Below are 22,947 nucleotides of genomic sequence, written 5' to 3'. Positions count from 1 at the left end.
GTGGGAAAGAAGAAAGCATAAACACCATATCTGGTTGCCAAGGCTCCATGTTAATCTGCCTTTTATTCCATGTTCACTGCCTGTTTGGAACATCACTTCTCTCATTCTTTTCTGCACAGATGGGGCAATTAGGCAGAGGCCCCTCAGGAGAGCAAATTTGGCTTCTTCTCTATCTCTCACAGATCACAGAACTACGCAAGGAGCATTATTTACAAAGCTAATATCTTAATTTATCGATCTGCTCAATGCAATGTTTACTGAACTCTGTGGCAGGCCTTGAGTAAGTTCAGGGATACAAAACAAGACAGATGCCTCCTTTCCACCAAACGTCCCCTCCCCAGGGTGCTTGGAGTCTAGAGAGGAAGCAGACCTTGAGGAAGTCGTTGCCATGTGGAGAATATCATGTAGGGGAAGCACAGTGTACCGTGGGAACCTATAGCAGGGGTCTGACATCATTTGAGGCCAGGGAAAGTTTCCCTGTGGACATTTGATGAGACCTCACAGTAGGCTATGATCCAGAGTTGGGTCCAGGAGCCCCAGTCTGCAGGGGGGCACAGAGACATCCCTGGAAAAGTGGCAAATGCAGTTGCTGTGAATGCAGACCATACCTAACTCCTCAGTTATTTGGGAGATTTTAAACTATCCTATTGTCAAAGAAGATAGCATTCTGGCATGGAAAGAGACACTGTTTGCTAAACTTTCTGCCACTGTGTAAGTGTTGAACCAGTATGTACAGCACACTGGTTTGAAGAGCTCCAAGTTGTTAGCTTACTAGGCATCTCTCTGGCCTCACTCTGGCCCTGGTAGAAGAGGAAGGAATTGTTCTCTCCACGTGTCCGGGCCCAAACTTTAGGATCATGTCTAATAGAGTATATCTTGTCTTTTCCCCAAATGCTGTCACAAGAACCTCTCATGTCTTTCAAACTACTTCTCGAATTCCTGACCTTGAGCGATCCACCCGCCTCGGCCTTCCAGAGTGCTAGGATTACAGGCGTGAGCCACCACGCCCGGCCTCAAACTACTTCTATTTTGACAAAAGTGTGAGGGATGGATGTGTGGTGGGGATATCCGAGAAGTCTAGACTGAGCAGCTGCCTCTCCCATCTGTGTCCACAAAGAGAGAACAGAAACAAACCTCCCATCAGGGGGAGGGCCACACCTCTGCCCCCAAAAGAACAGAATCAAAAGCCCTGCAAATGCCATTCAAAGGATATCCCAGAGCTACATTAGCTAGCACCCCGCCACAGACTATTCCACTCCAAAAAGCCTGGGAATGCCAGCCCCTCAGAAACCTCAAGGGGAATATGAGGTGGCATCTTAATTAGATAATAAACATCTTTGTCCTTGGATGCAGGTAATACAAAGTGCCTGTGGATTTCAGAAGGTTTGGCTTTGGCATGAAACTCTGTCAAGAGTCACAGAAGTGGGGATGCATCCAAATTCCACACAGAATGACAAACAGACTGGGTTGATACCCAGTTCCGTTTCATTTATCAGGATCAGCACTTCACGCAAGATACAGGTTGTCCTTTACAGATCAAATTTTGATTCTACAAAAAAACCTGGAACAAATTTTGATTTTACTACAAAAGTGTTCAATGGAAATTGGTACCCTGGTTCTTAATTCAATTCGGTAAGGCCTTGTTGAAGACCTAGTATGTGTAAAGCATTGTGGTAGGCATCTGGGGACAATGGGAGATGAAAAGAACAGAGCCTCTGTTTTCAAGAGTTTAGGATCTTCAGGCATCCCCCTCCAGGCTCCAAAGTTAGTCCCTTTCTCAAACGTGATTACCTTTTCTGCAATTGGAATAGAAGTTTCAACTTCTCGGAAGACATGACTCCCAATGGCCACACTGAGGGCCCTGTAGACCCCTTCCACACTGTCTGGGTGGCAAGCGAAATAAAGCAGCATCTCTGTGTAGTCAAGCTGGGGGGAATCCTTCTCATAGTCAGCAAATACCCTAAAGAAAAACTGTCACACAAAAAGAATTTCAACCAAAGATAACATGGGTACACTCTGGTAGACAGTAGGTAGACATGGCAATGAAGAATCCCTCCAGGAGCTTTGGAATAAGGTGATCTTCTGAGGATTGCATTAGTAAAGCTACCATGTAATAAATGGTATTAACTGAAGAGGATGCTAAGTAAAAAAGCACAAAGTGTAGGGTTCTAAATTCTAACGTAAAATAAATTGGGTGCTAATCAATGGTGTTAACATATTCAGGAAATAATGTACTAATTAAAGGTAGTGGGGACTATGCATTAAGTAGGAAAAGGGAGTCACAAGAGCACGAGTGTGTCCTAAACTGGTTCACTGGCGCTGAACTTCCTACTCAACCTCCTGACCGTAAGTGACTCCTTCCAGTGTGGATTCACATCTGGGGAGAGAGTGTGCTAACCTCCAAGTATCAGTTTGTTTGGCAATTCTTTCATTCTGAATGACTGAGCTGACATCCATGAGGTGTCTTGTGCATGTGGCAGCATGAGGACTTAGTGGCTGGGAGCCTAATAACCTCCGAGGCCCTGCAAAGCCAAGGCCCAAACCCTGGGACACACTGGTCACACTGAAACACCTATATAGCCTCATTTGGGAGCCTGCTAACTTCCTTGAACAGCTCTTCTTAAATATGTACTTGATGACATGCAAAATATTTTAAAAATGTAGATTCCAATTAAGTAGGTGGCTCCAGAGGCATCTCAGCTTCTGCATGTCTGGCAAGCTCCCACGTGCTTCTGATGTTGCTGGTTCTGGCCCATACTTTGAGAAGCAAATTTCTGGATCCACAGGGTATTTCCACCATGTTATTCTTTGTCACTAACCACCCTTACAACTGTGAACAAATTAGGCATACATGAAGATAACAGTTGGAAAAATAATTTCTTATATTTGACAAATCCAATAAAAATTTAAATAAAAATAACTTTGATAGGAAAATATGTAAAATATGTTATGCTACAGAGCAGAAAAGAATCTTAGAGGTCAGTGGGATCTACAGGTTCTTTTATTCAGCCACCCTTTCAGCAAACATTTACTGAGTGTCTGCTGTAAGCCAGGCATGGTGCCAGGCTGAGACATTTAAGAACACTCTTTGACAATAAGGTATCCCTTGATCTTTTAGAAGTCATGATCCAGGTGGTGGGTTCCTTCAGGCTATTGTATATTCTTTTTCCCACCTGCCTTTGAGTTATTTCAGGGACACCAGTAGGACTAGAAGGAGAAGGGGGACTGACTACTCGACAACGGTGGCATTGTCCCTGGGTGCTTAGCTTCCATTTCTTCTGCATGAAGAGCTTTCCTTTAGTATTATTTCCACTGAGTTGCTCTTATAAATGATGTGTAGGTACAAATCATCATTATTTCCACTAACAAATAAACTGAATGATATGTATTAAAAGAAGATAAGCAAAAACAAAATAAGCTGATAGATGGACTCTTTCTGTAATTAAACAGGCTTGATTTTAAATCAATGGATTGGGCATTCGGAAAAGGTAATGGTTATTATATTCTGAATATCACTTAAAATATTATAGTAGGCAGAATTCCAAGAACTCAAAGTTTTTCACCTCCTGGAGTATATACCTTGTATGATCCCCAGCTCTTAAGTGTGGGTAGCACTTGTAAACATGATGAGAAACTCATTCTCTTGAGTGGGTGATCTTCCATGGCAAAGATATAGGGATCTTCTGAGGTAATCAAGGTCCTTAATCAGTAGATTTTGAGTTAATACAAAGGGGGCCTGAGTTTGGGCCTGACCTAATCAGGTGAGTCCTTTCAAAAAAGGACCACCCAGGCCTTAAGGGAGCCATTTAAAGCCAGAGAGATGCTTTTCTCCTGGCCATGAAGAAGCAAACTGTCATGTTCTGGAGATGGCTATGCGGTCGGGAATAACTGGTAGTCTCTAGCAGCTGAAGGTCTCAATCCTGCAATTGCACAAATCTGAATTCTCTCAACAACCCATCTTGGAAGCCAATCATGGATCCAATCTTGCAATCAGCCTCAGCTGAGATTGCAACCCCAGCTGTAAGACCCTCAGCAAAGAACCCAACTAAGCAATTCCTGCACTTCTGACTTACAGAACTGTGAGATAATAAATGGGTATTGGTTTAAGTCACTAAAGATGTGCTGTTACACAGCATCAAAAACAAACACAATGCTGTTGTTTCATTCATCCATCTAGTACTTACTGAGCACCTAATGTACTACACATGGGCGTTTTTTGTTTTTCTGGCTTAAAATACCATCACTAGTAAGGAGATAGAGATCCCTGTTCTTGAGGTGCTTTCTTTCTTGAAGGGGAAGGCAGATAAGAAAGAACAAATAAAATCAATTAAGTAAATCATATAGTGATTATGGAAACACAGAAGTAGGTCAAGGAAAGGGGAATTGTGAGTGAAGAGTGAGGAGGGCAAAGGTGGCAGGACTGAGGTGAAATCTGAACAAAGGTGTGGAGGAGGGCAGAGAGCTAGCCAGGGAGGCTTCTAGGGTGAGAGCAGGACAGGCAAAGGGAGCTGCGGAGGCCAATCTCCCGAGGTGGGAGCAGGCCCTCCGTGTTTGATTAACAAGGAGTGGGCAAGAGGAAGAACAGCAGGAGGTGAAATGGGAGAGGTGATAGGGTCAGAACAGCAAGGCCTGGTTGCCTTGTCCAGAGCCATGGGAAGTTTTGAGCAGAGGCTGCTGTGATCTGCTTTGCAACCTGAGCAAAGACAAGGGAGAGACAGGGTGACCTATTTGAGACTGGTGCCGCCACCCAGTGAAGTTGATTGTGTTCGATCCAGGTGACAGCAATGGGGCTAGGAAGAAGTGGTCTGATTCTGGATATGTGTATTGTGAAGGTAGAATTATCAGGATTTCCTTAGGGATTGGATGTAGGGTTTGAGAAAAGAGAAGAATTGAGGTTGACTCCCAGGGTTCTGACCTGAGCAACTAGGACAGAGTTGTCATTGACTGAGAGGGAGAGAACTTTAAGTGAGCATGGGAGGGGAGGAGTGGTGGGGACCAGAGATTAGGTGCCCAATTTGAACATGCTGTGTTTGAGATGTCTGCTGGAGTATTCAAGTGGAGATGTCAAATCAGCAGTTGCATCTAGGAGTCCAAAGTTCGGAAGAGAGGTCTGCAGTGGAAATAGACATTTGGGATTTATTAGCAAGTAGCTGATATTTCAAACCCAGAGCCTGGCTTTAACAAATATTAACCAGTCTGAGGGAATGGAAAGACATCTTGGGCTGCCACATGGACAGAAGCTGTCGCGAAGAGTTTAAGACAACACTTGAGGGTTTAAATATGACAAAATTACAGCACTTTTCTCAGGAAAACCCTAAGGACTCTTGAACACTGGGTGCTGCGGGTGTCAGGAGCAGGGAAGCCAGGGCCCAGCCTGCTGAGCCTTGCCAGTGACAAGGAAGTGTACTGTCGTTGTCAGCAAACCATGGGATTGCAACATGAGATGCCTTAGGCATCCTTTTGTGGGCGCAGCTGGACCTTTTATCCAGTTCTTGGGTCTCTGAGTCACCCAAGCCCAAGGTCAGTAGTAATGGCTTGTCTCCAGGACCCCTGCAGGACATGGCGCAGGGGAAGGCCCTGGGTTATGGGGCACAGATGACAAAGCAGGGGAGCTGAGAGCAACCCTAAATTGCAGCTCCAGCCCTCTTTTAAGAGGACACAGAGGCCCCGGGAGGTGAAGAGACCTGCCCAAGTTTCCACAGTGAGTTGTGGCAGAACTGGGAGCAGAGCCCAGGGTTCCTGGCCCCCAGAGTTGCTTCCTAATGGGGACATTTTCCCCCTGATTTGGTCTTTCCTATTTTGTTTACAGCCAGAAAAGTGAACATCTTTTGTTTCTTTATGTTTTCTCCTTGCTCATCTTTCTTTAGCATATTAGCCATTAACCACTGTTTAACCATGTATGGTTAGCACGGTCAGCTTCTGTTTCACTAACATGTGGGGCTCACTGTGCACCAATCACTGCTCTAAGGGAACCACACATACGAATTCACTCTGCACAACAGCCCCACCACAGAGGGATAAATATTCCAAGGCACAGAGAGGCTGGGTCCTGCCATGGAGACCTTGCAGCTTGTAAACAGTGGAATGTGTGCTTTTATCCCAGTTTAAGACATTGAAATTTATGTAACACTGGGCACCAAGTCCCTGAGACACCGGGAGGAGGATGGAAAACACCACTCCTTTCACTTTTGTGTCCTATGGACTTCACACACACACACACACACACACACACACACACACAGCCCTACCAGCCATCTTTTGCCCCATAAGAGCACTTTTTGCTCAGGCTCCACAGTCCTGCCTCTGTCCCCAACTTTGTTCCTTTTCTCCCTATAATTTCCCAGCAGCGAGTGGGAGCCACACCTGTCCTTTTTACCAAAAGGTTCTTTCCTGTTTTGCTACCACGTGAATAGCTAAAAAAGGCTCTGCCCTCAATTGACATTTTTAAAAACTTCTGGCTGAAAATGAAAGTACTTTTCACTTGGCCTGATATTCAAACTGCCAGTTTCTCCCCAAGTCCTGAAGAACCTGTTTATGTCAATGAAGATTTGTTCACAAAATCATAGAGAGACTGTTGAAAAGCTTTATGGGATAATAAATCAATCTCAGTCATCCAGTCTAATGTTAAAAGCAATGAGAACACACAAAATACTGCCCCTGCAACTGCCAACTTCCTATCTTGGCCTTCTTAGGTAACACCCTGACCCCTTTCTCTCACCTTCTCTTCTGCTAGTATCTAGCAGAGGTACTCAAAAAATATCATCCAATTGAAGGAACGTGCTCAATTTAAGGTTATGACTGGAATCATGTTCAATTTTGTACTGCAGTTGTGAACTACTGGCTGGCTAGAAATCGAACAATCAATATATTACACAGAGTTTGCTATGAGGTCTAAATCTGTCATTCACCTTTCTCGTATCTTACTGAATGTGGCTGTGTTAGGCCTATTTTTACATTTTAAACATTTACGCTAAAGTCAGAGTATCTTTCAGATTTTAAGATCGTGTTTTACATTGTGGCCTCAGGGATAAGGCTAATAAAAATGCTATTAATAATAATATTGAAAGCAGTGAGCTCTGATGAGCCATGGGCAGTGCTATATTCAAACCCTTGCTGTGTTAGTTAACATCAAAGAGAAATAGTCAAAAACATATACTGGTAAAATGACAGAATCATACCCTAAGCCTTTAGAATTGGAAGGGTGTTTAGAAACAAATGTGTTGAGTAATAATTTAGCTTATTTGAGAGATGAGAAAAGTGAATTACAAGAGGCCATAGGAATTGGCCAAGGTCACACAGAGATTAATAGTAGGGCTCTGCTGAAATTTCAGTCCCTGCCTCCTCTCCAGGGCTTCTTTACACTGTCTCCTTAGTGAACATTAAAGTCTGTACTTTAAGGCACAAAAAAGGAACTGAGAGGCAGAGAGATAAAGTCCAAAGCAGATTATACAAGTAGAAGAAAACACAAAGAAAATGACCAGTGCTATAATGCTATTTTTTTTAAAGATCTCATTCATTACCTCTATGAGATGCTCCTGTCTATTAAATGGCAAGGGTTCAAGAGGATTTTCTGGAATTTTTATATCTTCATCTCCTGTAAACCACAGGCCAGCCTACACACAAAAAAAAGTAAAAACAAAAATCATTAAAGTATGTATTATGCAGAGATGTAATCGTTCCTCTAAAAACAGCAGAGACTGAATCAATCCTGTTTCAGTTTCTACAGCAGTGGTCTCCAAAGTAGGGTGCAGGCACCATGGGGGTGTAGGAAAAAATACTAGAACTTCCATTTATATTACTCGTTATCTCATTATTTTGTAATTTTTATTTTTACATATTTGACAATGTATATAATGTATTAGTGCCACAGTACAGCATATAATTTACAAATGAAAGTCCACATATTAGAGATGCCAGCTATAGTTTAACTATTGGAGTGTGTGATGAAGTGTGGAGGTCATTACTCTAGATCAAGTTTGCATTAGCAATATTTTGGAGGGGTCTGTGCTCCCATAACGGTAGTTCCCGTTCCTCATGTCCTGTTCATATCCTATCCATTCTTGGAAAATTGCTTACTGCTGGGATACGTTGTTGGTATTAGAAAAATATTTTTTCTGAGTAACTGAATGACTGGTCTCTTTTTTACGACATCCCTGTCTCTCAATCCATACCTGACACAAATTACCAAATCCTCTTGGGTTTGGCAGCTCCCGTTTTGCAATGCCTCTCCCGGCTCTCCCTTCCTTCCATTCCCACTGCTACCACCCTGGTGTAGCAGACCACTCTAGTAACCTCAAGCTGTTTTTGTTTCCAGTCTTTCTCTTATTTGCTTTAGCTTCTACTATGCAACCATATCGATTTTCTCATAATTTTAATGTTGTCATACATCATTCTCTGCTCAGAACCATTTTCTATTCTCACTCATTTAAGCACATTGTTCCTCCTACCTTAGGTGACTTCTGTCCTCCTTTCCACCCAGATAAACCTACACATCTTTCCAGATCGGCTCAGATCATACCTCTCCAGGGAGGCCTTCCTTGATCTCTCTTCTGAACTCCAATTTGACTTGTTTATTCCAAACACTTGGCATTAGTTAATTCCTTTGGGTGTTCTTAGTCATGTTTGCTGCTAAACATCAGGTATAAAATCCTTGGGTTCAAAGAATGTATCTTGCTAATCTTAACTTATATACAGAGTAAGTTCTTCATTTACATAATTATTTTGTTCCTAGGTCTTGCTTCCTTACCATCTTTAAGAGTAACAACCTATCCTTAGCACTGCCTACTGCCAAGACCCATTGGCTTGCCTAACCTGCCTCTGGCCTACGTTCTATGTCTTCCTTCCTTCTAAGAATCACATGTGCTTTGAGAGATGGCTGGAATGACACTGGATAGCTTGTAAGGATGTGCAACCCCTAGAGGTGAGGATTGGGTTTTCTTTTAATTTGGAATAAAAGAAATGCTGGTTATGTGGAAGCCTGTGAGGGAGAAGAACCAGAAGAAGCTTAATGCCCAGCATGGTACAAGCTTGGAACACAAGTGACTTCTGCAGTGGCCAGGAGGAAATCCTTGCCCGATGGCTAATCTGTGGAGGGTAAGTACCACCTATGGAAGAATAGAGAGATGAGGAACATAGGTAGATTTATGCTTCTGGCCATGATGGAGTAATAAACAGCAGAATTATCCTCCTGCCTTAAACAACAAGAAAAATCGGTAACATATATGGAATAGGATTTTCCAGACATTAGACAACAGGCAACACAGGACAGTCATTCTTGAAAGAAGGAAAGTAAATGAGGAGGCGTACTAGTATTCCAGCCTGGAGGATCTTTTCAGCCTGCAGGCCCAGGAGGGGCTTCTGAGTAGAGCCTGATGGTACTGCTGATTTAAGAAGTCAAGTTTTGTAATTGAGGGAGTCCATGGTTGTTAGAATTTGCAGGGCAGAGTACTAAAGGTGGGAACAGAAAGCAAGAGAGCTCTGGAGATATGAAGAGGGCGTCTCCTCAAGTCTTGACTGAGAGCCGATCTGTGGATGTGTATGTGGAAAATACCAGAGGTTGGAGAAAGAGCCACTGGAAGGTAGTAAGGTCAGCAACTCCTGAGATTCACACAGAGCTTGGATTAGTCTGTGTTAGCACCACCCAGAGTGGAAGGACATCCTAATACACAAGACATTAGGTAGAGAGCCCCCAGAGGGACATTACCTTAGTTAGTAATGGAGCCAGATTAGCCCTACACTAAAGGCTGCTCTGGACCCACCCTCACAATTCTTGCTATAACTTTCAAAGGATAAAACTGATTTCAAGTAACATCACTATGTGCCTGACAATATCTAAAGGGAAACAACAAAATTTGGCACCCAATAATATAAAATTCACATCATCTATCATCCAATATTAAATTACTAGGCATGCAAAAAAGACAGAAAATATGGCCTATAACCAGAAGAAACAACAATACAGAAATGAGACAGATGATAGAATGAATAGACAAGGATGTTAAACAGCTATTCTAAGTATATTTCATTTGTTCAAGAAAAACATGCACAAAATGAGGAGACAAATGAAATATATAATAGAAACCCAACTTAAACATCTAAGAGATAAAAAAATACATCTGAAGTGAAAAGTAAACTAAATGGTGTTAATGGCAGACTCAACTCTGCGGAAGAAAACGTCAGTGAACTTGAAGACACAGCAGTAGAAATGAATGCAAAATACATCACAGAGAGAAAAAAGACAGGAAAAAATAAACAAAGAATCAGTGACCTGTGGCACAATACTAATAAGCAAACATGTAATTAGGTTTTAAGAAGAGGGGTGCAGAAAAAATATTTGAAGAGACAATCCTGAAAATTTTCCAAATTTGAAAAAAACTACAAGTCCACAGATTCAACAAGCTCAACAAACCCCAAATAGAGGAAACATGAAGAAAACCATAGTGAGGAACACAATAATCAAGTTGCTGAAAACCAGTGATAAAGAGAAAATATTAAAAGAGCTAAAGGAGGAAGAAAAGAAACAAAGATCCCTCCTCCTCCTCCATTTCTCAATTATCAATCCTATGTCCAATCACTACAATGGATAGGATTTTCCTTGATTTTTAAAACCAAAGATTCCTTCTATTGGTTTTCTAAAATATATAATATTTTATTAATTAGAAAACCATTTCAAAGTGTTTTGTATATAAAAGGAGCAAATTAGAAAGAAAAAATATTGTTTTCTAAAATATCAACCATAAGAATTCTAGTAACCTGAAGTGTTAAATGCAAACCTATATGTATAGTAAGGAGTTTAAATTGATAAGATTAAGCCAACCACATCCTGCCTCACTAGACTATTAAGTGATTTCTCTCTAAAATATGGAAATCGTCCTTGTACTCTCTTGCTAAAACATGGCCAAAGAATTTTAGGTTTTTTACTTTTCTTTAGAGAATAGGTACTGCGCTGTTTGGATCCTAGAACATCTGACTCATTAAGCCTATAATAATATGCATTCTCACTGATAGAAGATGAGTGGATACTTCAACATCAAAGATTTCTACACGAGTGTGACTACACATCCACACATGACAGAGACAGGGGCAGCCCAGCTGGGAGCAAAGGGCAAATAGGCTTTTATGCTGTCATTGCTTAGCTGAGGTCTATGGCCCAGCTGAATTCACAAATGCTGTATATTTTTCCATTTTACAAGCTGGGGCAGTCAGCTCACTCCTAAGTGGCTGCTGTGGTGAACTTGCAATTAGTTGAAAGAAAAAGAAAGACAGACAAAATAAAAAGCATAGGAGACAGCCCTTTTCTCCCAGAGAACTTCATTTCAGCAAGACAGTTATGCTATCTTACTGTTCTAATGTGGCATTTTCAACAAATCTTATAAAGTTTTGCCCTCAAAGCTATTTTGATTTTCCCCATGAAACAACATTTTGGGGGAGGATGGGATGGTAAGCTGGCAAGTGTTGGAACTCTGTAAAAGGCAGGCAGGATGTTCAGGTGGCCTCTCCAAATGGCCTCAGTGTCCTGGGGCTTCGGAGGAGTAGGAGCTAAGCAGTCAAGGGGAGAGGGCAGAGCTTAGCAATTACTGTTCCCCAAACATAGGCAGTGTTCAAATAAGTATTTCTGAGTTTCAATTAAATGCAGCATCCAACTTTCTCTAAGAAATTCACACCTTGGTAAAGGAACTTTTTGGTTCTGGCTCAGCACTTTGATAAATACTGTCAACACCCTTTGTTCTTCTCATGTTTGTGCAAAAGGATATTCAAATGATATCCTGTGTTAATTGCCACATACAGTAAATAGTGAAGGTCAGTAATTTCATTAGTGCCCACCTTTTAAAATCTTAAGCTATCTATGGAAATGTAGTACATTTTGGTCTACTGATATTATTTTCAAACAAAACTACCTTAACAAATTGTAAATCCAGGACAATGACAGCATTCATAAATCGCTCTACTTGGGAAATAAATATATCAGAGCTCTTTCAGCCAAACACCTGTCTTGATCATCCCTGAAAGAGCCTCATCATTATTCAAGTGTTATTTCCTCTGGCTCAACTGTATGAGCATGGGAACTTCAGGGATATCTTAAAAAAAAAGTGTGGCATCCATTAATTAAGGAAGAAAAGAAAAGCAGGAGGAAATGAGATCTGTCAATGATGAAATACATGTGGGATACAGGCACCCAGAGAGTATCATCCTGTTTCAAAGTTCATTCCTTATAACGTTTCCTTCTTTTGTGTCTACCAGCAAAGTAAAATGGTGAGCAGTTGAATAAATTCAATTAGCAGAGACAAAATAAGTAATTCAGGTTCCTCTCAGGAATTTTTATTCTCACCCCTTTCTTGCTCAAACTTCTCAGAAATGAGTTGGCTTTTCTTGTCTTCACTTCCTAAAGACCTTTTCATTTCCTCAATCCTCTGCAATCTGGCTTCTGCATTTACTATTCCACTAAAATTTCTCTGGCAGAGGTCACTAGTTACATCCTACCTGCCAAGTATGGCCAGGTATTACACTTACTGGATTATTCATCACTTTTCTTGGATGATCTTCACTCATAAATTCAACAACTGCGTATATTATAGTGACTTGTACTCCCTTCTGTATCTGTCATATCAGATTGGACATTTCTATCTACACTACCACAGACATTTCAAACTCAACTTGTCAAAAACAATCTCATCATTCACCAGCCTCTCACCCCAAAGACAAAACCTGCTCTTTCCCTGTGTTCTTTATCACTGTTCTTGCCACTCCTGGGGTATTAGGTATTGGGCTTATTAAAAGCTTTGCAGATGATTCTAATGTATAGCCAAAGAGAAGAACTACTGGTTAGGAATTCAGAACAATGAAATTCATGTGACTTCTTTCAGATCCATTAGTTCTCCCGGAAGCTCTGACTTTTCCAGATCTTTTCCCTGGGGATAGAAGCCAGATTTCTGACTGGGGCCTTGACACTGCCTGTGCTGCCTCTGAGTGCCTAGACATGGGCAGCGGAGATGCAAAACACTGGCTTGAGACCTGGCAATGTAGCATCAGCAAACAATTCACTTCTTAAAGCGAAAGTGTTCTGGTGCTATTACTGCCCCAGGTGCTGATAACAACCTGCATATACTGTTCAAAAGTGATGGTGCCCTTCTGCTCCTCATCCACAGCCTTGAACTTGTGCAGTGTCTCAAGGAGCTCCTCCTCCAGGGGGATGGGCCAAGGCATCGCAGTTACTAATAGGAATTTCCGCCAGTCCACGAACTCCGAGTTTACTGTTAATAAAGATGTTAACTCCTGTAACTAGAAGAAAACAGGAAATATTACTGGAATATTTGTATGACTCTATCTTGAAGCTCTGCTTGTTTAGATATTCATAGTAAGAGGTTCAGATGAAAGAAGTAGGATTTTATATTGGCAAATAGAGCCAATTTTGACTTTTGTTCCCTTTCATGTCCTTTGTTCCACCAACCAATCCACGTCAGATAGTACCTAGAAAGTGTTTCATTTTTTTGCTTCCTTGACATGTGTACTTTTTGCTTACTGTTACACGATCAATTTACTCATATGACTCCAGTTAATCTTGTATTTTTTCAACAGAGGAAGGATAAAGATTATATTAATAGCTGTGTCCTTGCAAGGGGTCTACAGCCCATAGAGAAATGATCTTTAACTACTTTGTTTTCTGATACGTTCTTAAGGAAAAGATTTTAATAAAAAGCAAGAACTGCCAGAATCACCTACAATTACTAGTTAGGATCATTCCATCTGGTAGTTATGGATACAAACTCATGGCTGAGCCTCACAGTCTCTATAATGTTTCATTGACTTACATCATCACTCATTCTTAGAATACTGAGCATGTGCATATGTGTCTTAATTTGAACTTCATTGATTTTTTTTTTTTTTTTTTTTTTTTTGAGACGGAGTCTCACTGTGCTGCCCAGGCTAGAGTGAGTGCTGTGGCATCAGCCTAGCTCACAGCAACCTCAAACTCCTGGGTTCAAGCAATCCTCCTGCCTTAGCCTCCCAAGTAGCTGGAACTACAGTCATGTGCCACCATGCCCGGCTAATTTTTTCTATATATATTTTTAGCTGTCCATATAATTTCTTTCTATTTTTAGTAGATACGGGGTCTTGCTCTTGCTCAGGCTGGTCTTGAACTTCTGACCTCGAGCGATCCACCTGCCTCGGCCTCCCAGAGTGCTAGGATTACAGGTGTGAGCCACCGAGCCTGGCCTCATTGATTTTTTTATTCACTCAAATTTCATGGATTGCCTACTAAATGTCAGACACCATGCAAATACTGGTTATTTTAGAACTATTGACTCATTGATAAAATTAGAAGAGTGTTCAAATCTTTAAAACCAAACAAAATGGAATCTTACTTCAGGTAGGGTAAGGTGCATCCAACTACTAGGAAAGTTGTTGGTTCCAAGGTTCAGGGTCACCAAATCCAGCAGAATGTCAGTAAATGCTTTATTTCCTATCATGCCTATAAAACAATGAAAAATATTTTGTCATTTATATTAAGTGACAGGGCTTTTTTTTCTTTTGCTAAAATAGAAGAAATCATGGATATTTGTATAATCACTTTATTCATATTATTTAAAACTGTAAACTTTAGAGAAACAGAAGCCATCTTGAAAACATAAAAATAATAATCAATTTCCTGATGCTCTTTCATTATTGTTTCTCAACTGAGTCAAAATACCTTTTTTGGCTTAGTAATAATTTATTTCAGATTGAGAAAAATTGTTAAACGGTAATTGGAGTTTTATTTGATGTTTTACTCAGAATAGCCTGAAGTTTTAAATATATTACCCTAAGGTTTCCTACATACAGTAGGGTACAAGAATAATATATTTTGGTAAATGTTAGATGAAGGTGTTTTAAATGCATACAGATCACCACTGCAATCAAGGTAACACATTTATCCTCTTTTTGCCCTTTAGATAAGAATATATTTGCTTTTGTAGATGTAAGGACATATGAATTGTTAAATTATTAGATTGAAAGTGCTAATTTAATCATCTAATTGGCTCAATATTCCCCAAAATATCACTAACCTTTTACATGCTTTCCCCTTATACACTAATCTACTTAACCCTATCTAAAAGAGATGCCTACTTTCGAATTGCATGCACATGCATCAAAAATGAAATAGGAAAAAAAAATAAATGAATATGCTTAAAAAATGTCTGGCAAAGCAGAGATACCTTCTAGAGCCAGGATAGACTCCTAATGTGTATCCGGGTATATTTCAGGTCCAGAGTACATAGATATTCTTCTTTGTTTAGAAATAAAAAGAGTGAAACATAGACATAGTATCCCAAAGTTTTCTTTTTACATCTAAGTTTTTAGCATTTCTAAAAGTTCACGTGAAGTTTATCATTTCCTCTAACCCCTAGGGAAATGCAATAATCCCTTTAGAATGTCAGTGTTTCAAGCCAAATATACAATTTTGATATTTGGAAGATAATTTTCTGGGTAGCAAGAATGGGATCTTTCTTTCTTTGATATAATAGGCCATCTAGCTGGCTGTTCAGAAATGAATTCTGTATCCTTTTGGATCAAACCTGAGTAATCAATTTTATAGAGATGAAAACATTTTCCAGGTAGTAGAATTTCCACTAAACTGAGCTCTATAGGACACCATCCTGGTTTTCAGACAGATTAGACATAAATCAGTCATGTTCCTCAAGATACAACCATGAATAAAATCTACTGAAACCATGAGGATATTCGAAATATTTTAAAATTCTGCAAAGTTGCATGTGTTTCCACTGTCTCTAATGGCTACAGTATAAAACAAAATGTTAAGACAATACTTTCAGTTTACATAAGAATTTTTTATCTGAGGCTCTTAGTATGAAATGTGAAAACTATTTTAATATTTGACCTTGTTACTTACATGACCAAGGCATGTAGTGATATGATTTTCATACCTAATACAATAACATAAATAGATTCTCTTACAAATTTTGTTCATGGATAACAAGAGAAGCTCTCTTTTAATCTGGCCCTAAATTAGTTACCTAATGTAACTATTATTTAGAATTATCTAAGAAAAATAGTAAATTGTATGCCGACTTAAGGGAACTCAAACCATAATTATAGTCTGGTTACCCTTAGTGATAACTCTCAGAAAGATAACATTAAAATAACCATTGTCCAGAAGCATATACCTCTACCCAAAGAATGCAAAAGAACGTGTGAATACATGAGTAGAGTTAGAAAGTTACAGGAAAATCAATCTTGGAATTTTACTTTGTATGTTTGGAAGATGCCAAATGTCTCTTAGGTTTGATGTGAAGACAGGTTACTGTTTTACTTTTAAATTTTAGGTTTCTGAAAATCATTTATTTTATTTTATTTCTATGACCAATAACAATGTCAACATTTGTCACATAACTAATCACTTTCATAATGGCTTTCTGAGTTTGATGAGCAATCCGAATTAGGTCTTGTGTCACCAGTTGAAGATAGTGTTCTTGTATTCCATAAATGAATAGCTTTCCTAGGGTCAAAATTATTAATATCTGGAGAATTCAAATGAATGATCAAGGCATCCGTCATACTTTCATCCTCAATTTTAGCATGCATGTGTGACTTGGTCCGTTTCATCTGACTAAAGCCACGTTCTGCTTCAGCTGAACTCGCAGGAAGCGTCAGCACTAGGTCAACTAGTGTCAGGATATTTGGATACTTGTGTAAGTAAATGGAATTTACAAACTCCCAAGTCAATTTTCGAATGTTCTGAAATCTAGGAGGGAAGATGAAAAATGTAAAAGGTTGAGATTTCCAAGTTTTATCCAAATATTTATAAATCTCAACTAGTTTCTTCAGCTTGCTTTCTTGCTTACCTGGCATAAATCTCTAATTTCAACATGCCCCATTCAGTGTCTACCTCATCGAGTTTCACATTGGCGGCTTCTAATACTGGTTCATAATGTGCAAGCAGGATAGATACCTCTCTTTCTCCAAATTCTGCAATCATATATACAAGAAAAGTCACATATAAAAGAAACTCATAAAGACAACCAAAGAATAATAGGTTCAAAAGTAGAGGACCGGGAGTGGCGGCTCATGCCTGTAATCTAAGGACTTTGGGAAGCTGACGCAGGAGAATCACTTGAGGTCAGGAAATTGAGACCAGCCTGGGCAACACAGCAAGACCCTGTCTCTACAAAAACATTTAAAAACTAGCTAGGCATGGTGGTGTGCACCTGTAGTCCCAGCTACTCTGGAGGCTGAGCCAGAAGCATCACTCGAGCCCAGCCTGGGCAACAGAGGGAGACTCTGTCTCTGAAAAAAAAAAATTTTAAAGATAAAACAATAGACAGTATCAGTGCATATAAGTTACCTTGATTTATCTTTGTGGGCCACAACTTAAAGCTTCCAATCATGGTAGCCCTCATCACATCGTGGCTGGCATCTCTGAAGCAGCCTTGCAGCCTCTTGATAAGATGTGTTAAAACCATGTGTCTCATGGCAGAAATGTTTTCTTTTCCTCTGAGGCAGTTACCATGAAAGTATGTGACTGAATCCAACCTGCGTTCTTTTGGTCCTGGTCTGGGGGGAAAAATTGTTCAAGTAAGGAATTAAATGAAAAGGCATTTGGCTTAAATAAATCCCCAAGTCAAACTGTCTGGTTTGACAGACCTCAGATCACCTTGACCTCTCACCTTGTTTGATAAATTTGGAGCATTTCCAGTGTTGACTCTAAGGTGGAAAATATGTCAGCAATTGAAGAATTTCTGTTCTGATTGACACGGGACAGAATGCTAAGGACATTAATGACATCCACCAAAAAGTGGGCAAATTTAACAATGTTGGCTTGAAGAAGGGATTCTAGAAGGTCTTTGGCTTTCTGTTGACTGCTGTCACTTTTGCCTTTGCTTGCCTATAAAACAGGTTGAGAATAATATGGGGTTATCTTTCTCAAAATTATTATTCCAAGAAGCTCAACAAAGTATTTCCTGTTATTCTGAAAAAGTAAAATAATACAGTATTTCAAAACTACTTACTGAATGTAGTTGCTGGACAATTGCAGGATAGCCCTTGAGAAAGTTCTGGAGGGCTGTCTGTAATCCATGAAGCCACCTCCTGCCTCCTATTTGAGAAGGTATCACAGGTCGAAGGTGAAGGCCTTTGAAAGCAGTTATCAGAGAATTCTTATGAAGAGGAGAATTGTGGTAGAAGTGATAAATGCTGTGAAGAAGGTCTTTGACATCATTGTACAGTGGAATGCTCTGGAACACGACCTTGTAAGACAATTCAAGGTGATGTGCAAAGCAGTATACAGTCTGCACACATGGTTGGATTTCTCTTAAAAGCAGGGCTACACTGTTGTTCTCTCCCTCTATGCCAGGGGTGCCATCACTTCCAAAACCAACCAGTTTCTTTGCCCACTCTTGGCTCGACAGCCTAAGTTGAAGATTTATCTCTAGAGTTTTCTCAACGGCATTTTTTATTGCAAGAGGATCTTTCCTTTCTACTGTCTGTACCCCAACAATTTGACAATGCACTTTTCCTGCATGCGCAAACTGCACATAGACAATTTTGGCTTCCTTGATTAAACTGTCTATAATTCCATCACTGATGACAGAGAAAAATTTACTTTTCTCTAGTTTCTCTCTTAGATGTTTCCGTTCTACTTCAGCAATAAAATATGTAAACATTCTTGCTGATTTGTTAGTTCTGAATACTGGGCCAATATCAACGCCCTTCATATCATCCAACTTGCACATCCAGATAAAATCTTTGAGGGGGCGTCCAGTCTTGGCAATAGCATGGCATGATCTGAATAAGTTCTCGACTCTCCCAAGGGTGACTTTGCTCATGGTCCTCACCATAAGGTTGGTGGTGGCTCTGTTCACTGGAGAACCACTTGTTGCTTCCATTAATGAAGCCTTGGCATGAGCCTCGCTGAGATGATGTGCATTGAGAAATTCAGTCCTAAAATTGTCCGTGCCATAAGAAAAACTCAACTGACTTCCCTCCGACTTCACTCCATGCTTACGACACAGGGCACAGAACATAAGATTTAGTAACTCATCATATACAAGCCAAGGATATTTTTTTAGCCAAATTTTCAAAAATTGATGATTTCTCTTTGGAAGGTAATGGTCAAGCTTCCATGGCCTTTTCTGCTTTCCAGGGACTTGACTCACGTCATCCGGAGGATCCCTGCCTTTAAAATAACTCCACATTGTTATTTTAAGTAATCACAAGGTCTCAACCTCTGCCCACCCCCCATGTTGGCTCCTTATTTTGGGAAAAATTATATTGAGTGCTTATTACTTATCAGGCATTCTGGTAAGCGCTTTAACTGGTTTATATCCATCAATCCTCACAATCCATTATCCCTATGTTATAGTTAAGAAAATGGACCAACTATTATAATCACCATTTTATGGATAAGAAAAATGGGGCACAGAGGGGTTAGTTAGTGCGTCCAATGTTGTAATACTCATAAGTAAGTGGTGGAGCTGGGATTAACCAGTAGGCTCCGTATTCCCCATGTTTATGTACTTCACTATTATGAGTTTCCTGTATGGGGCAAAGGGTGCTGTGGTTTTCTTCACTATAGAATCCATTTCTCCATGCATAAGAGGACACTGATTTTACTGAAATTTCCTTCCCATGGCAATAAAAAGGAATAATAGGGAATGCATGGTAGTGTGTCTGTAAGATCGGCCTTGAACATGTCCCTTCTCCTGCCCGAGTCCTACCTTCTCTGGCAATGGTACAGCAAACTTGTAAATTTACAAAAAGGGTGTCAGGCTTTGAAACCCTTGCCAGGGGGTTTCATAAAGGAGCTGTGCTTCATGCCTCAACTTTTTCTTTCCCTAAAGATTGCATTTTTGACACACATTTGATTATTTGTCAGAGAGGAGAACCTATATTTAGCTGAAGAGAAGCATTAAAAAAATAAAAATTGCATGCAACAAATTTCTCAAATACTAGTTTCTCCCTGAAGGTAGAGAACCTAGATCACATATATATATCCCTTCTACAAATTCTTTGATATTATTAATCATTAGATTATATTGTTTTATTTTATCATATAATGAATAAATTGAATATGTATTTGTATATTATATTAAAATATCTCATACTGGCATCCACTCCGTCTTTTTGGTTCAATGCTTTATGGTTCCAGGCTTTGGTCTCTCAACTGGATTTTTTTTTTTTATTTCAGCTTATTATGGGGGTACAAAAGTTCAGGTTATATATATGTTGCCTGTGCCCCCCCATCCCCCCGAGTCTGAGTTTCAAGCATGTCCATTCCCCAGACAGTGCATATTGCACTCATCATGTAGATTTTAAATTCTTCTGATAGAACTACACTTACTTCTTTTGTGCCTTATAACGTCTAGCTGACGGCTAAGCACTTGGAAGATGTTTAAGAAAATAAATCTCCTTTCTTAACTGACTTTTATCATCTCCTATCTCTTAACCATTTTTTAATTGAAAACCTTTGACATTAGTTCATCTACTTCTCTGCCTTTCATACCTTATTTTTATTTAATGTCTGCTTTGCCTTTTAATAAGTCTTTTTGCATTTGTTAAAACAGACCCTAATTTTTCAAATTCTAAATATTACTGTATTGAATTTAAAATTAGTCTCTTTGTAGTTGACAGCTACTGCCTTTATTTTCTTACCTAAGCATCGCGCAGTCTTTCAATGTAGGCCTGTAAGACCATGCCTGGGGCCTGCTCTACACACATAAATATTGGCAAATAATTGAATGAAGGGATGAAAAAATAAGTCTCTTTTTGTTAAAGGAAAGGGTTTTAATTTTCAATACTGATTTTGCCAGCTTTTATGTTTTTAGTTTTATGGATAGATTTTCCAGAAGATGTTATGTTGAATTCTGAGCATATTCTATTCTTTCATTTATCTAATGTCAGTTTTCTGGCTTCATGAAATTACCTGCATGTTTCATCCTAAAGCACATTTGAAACTCTGACTATAAACAGTTTTAATAGGTTCAAAGTATTCTAGATTCACTATTGCTTTTCTGCGATCTGAATCTGATCTAGTCAAGGACTTCACCCACTGAGAGAGCAGTAGGCGGTTTGGGGTACACACTCCTCTTTGCTGTTATCTCCGGGGTTTGCCACCTGGCATGATAGTTCTATTAATAGCATCCATTCTTCTATATCATCCCTTTTCTGAGAAATCTTTCTGTATTTGTTGATTTGGGCAAATGTTAGACTAATTTAAGCAATTTTCAGATCAAAATACTCACCTGAAAATATCATATTTTTATAATCTTCTGAGACACTAAGCCTGGAAAAACCCACAGAACCTTTTAGTTATCCCTTTCAAGCCACCACCGACGTGCCCTTCCTTCTGCCTCTTGGTTCCTGGAGGCTTTGTAGAGAGACTGGCAATGTCGACTACTCTCACAGACATAGTCTCTTCCCCTCTCCAATCCATTCTCCATGACCGTGGGCTCTAAACGCCTTTGAGAATCCTTTCTTACGTGCCCTTTGCAAGCCGCTTGGGGCTTCACAACCTGACCACAAGCTCTTTGTGGTCTCACCTCCTGCCCCTTGTCCCAGCTGTTTGCTGTTCCCTAAATATGTTATGCAATTTCAGAATCTCCACAGTTGTTCCATTTTCCCCTTTGCCTGGAATACCCTTCCCCTGCTTCTCTTCCTGGAAGGTTTGGTTTCAAAAGCCTCTGGGCTAACTCCCATGGTGACCCACATAGGCAGCAATACCTACTCTCCTTCCTTAGAACTTCTGGAAAATCCATGTAGCTGCATGATCTAGCTTAACCACGATAGCCCAACATTCTGAATTTGTCCCCTCTCTTTCTGAAACCAGTCATTAAAGAAGGATCTCCAAGAGGGGTTCAAAGGAGGGGTCCTTGTCAGTTTTTAAAACAACGTTACAGACCTTGCACAACTAAATGCTGCCTCTTTCGAAGAAAAAGGGAGGGTGTAGAATTTGCTGGACTGTGTTCTCTCCAAATAGCTTCTCAGCAGAAGCCAAAATAAATGTGAACTGATCTCTACAGGCATTACATGGAGTCCAGGGGGCTTACAAGAAAAAAGAGTTCTTACGGTTTAAGTAGGGACAAAGGAACATTGCTAAAGTGTTCCAGTTTCAATAGACTCCAGATTGCTTCCATTGGAGAAAGCCTGTCTTCCTGATGTACTTGGCACTTGATGTTTGAAGACAAGATGTACCTGCCCAGAGCTTACTGCAATGTACAAAATGACTGATTTTTGTTTTGTATGCTGATAGTCCCCAGGGACCCATATTACTTCACAGTTTAATTCTACCAGGTGGTGAACACTTTTCCTGGAAGTACTCTGGGGTAATATTGCAGGTGCCCATTAGGGTATTTGTACCTTCAGGACACTAAGATAACATTTTGGATAATAATGAGAATAGTTTGTGTCAATACTGTATAATATTATACACTAATATGACATTTAATTATATAATCAAATCATAATGGCTTATAGTACCTTTAAAGTGTGCATTCCATGTGCTATATCCTTTCTAAGTACTTGACATGTATTAATTACTTTAATCTTCATAACAACCTCATGAAATATCATTATTATCCCCATTTTGCCGGTGAGGAAAATAATGCACAAAGAAATTAAATAACTTGCCCAAGATGATATGACAGGCATTTCATAAGAGGTGAACTTGAGAAAGAGCTGTCTGATTCCAGCCATCTCATCATAGGTTGAGGTGGATATTAAGTGAACTAATATATGAAAATACTAGCACAGGGCCTGATGCATAATAACAATGCCAAACTGGCTATAGTTATAATTCAGAAAATATTCACTAAATCATACTCTTTACTGGGAGTATGTTTGTGGGAATGATTCCTAGGACAGTCAAGAGAAAGAATGGTTCAACTGATTCACTCACTGGCTGTCTCTTACTCAAGCTGCTCCTATGATTCTAAAGTATGGATCTTTGCTAGGTGG

General features: G+C 39.9%; 1 protein-coding gene across 1 annotated transcript in view; it reads right to left on the bottom strand.

Moving 5' to 3' along the window:
* SPEF2 (sperm flagellar 2) overlaps window positions 1-22,947 on the bottom strand; it is a 138,347-nt gene that overhangs the window by 14,147 nt on the left and 101,253 nt on the right. The window contains exons 27-30 of the mRNA XM_069492613.1: window positions 14,364-14,470; window positions 13,096-13,278; window positions 7,521-7,613; window positions 1,792-1,971 (exon numbers count right to left, since the gene is read on the bottom strand). Of these exons, the coding sequence (XP_069348714.1) occupies window positions 1,792-1,971; window positions 7,521-7,613; window positions 13,096-13,278; window positions 14,364-14,470 (563 nt within the window). The remainder of the gene's footprint in view (window positions 1-1,791; window positions 1,972-7,520; window positions 7,614-13,095; window positions 13,279-14,363; window positions 14,471-22,947) is intronic.

The sequence above is a fragment of the Eulemur rufifrons genome, chromosome 17 (genome assembly GCF_041146395.1).
Source record: "Eulemur rufifrons isolate Redbay chromosome 17, OSU_ERuf_1, whole genome shotgun sequence".
Lineage (NCBI taxonomy): Eukaryota > Metazoa > Chordata > Mammalia > Primates > Lemuridae > Eulemur > Eulemur rufifrons.
The sequence above is the reverse complement of the archived record's forward strand: the minus strand, read 5'-3'. Positions and strand labels throughout refer to the sequence as shown.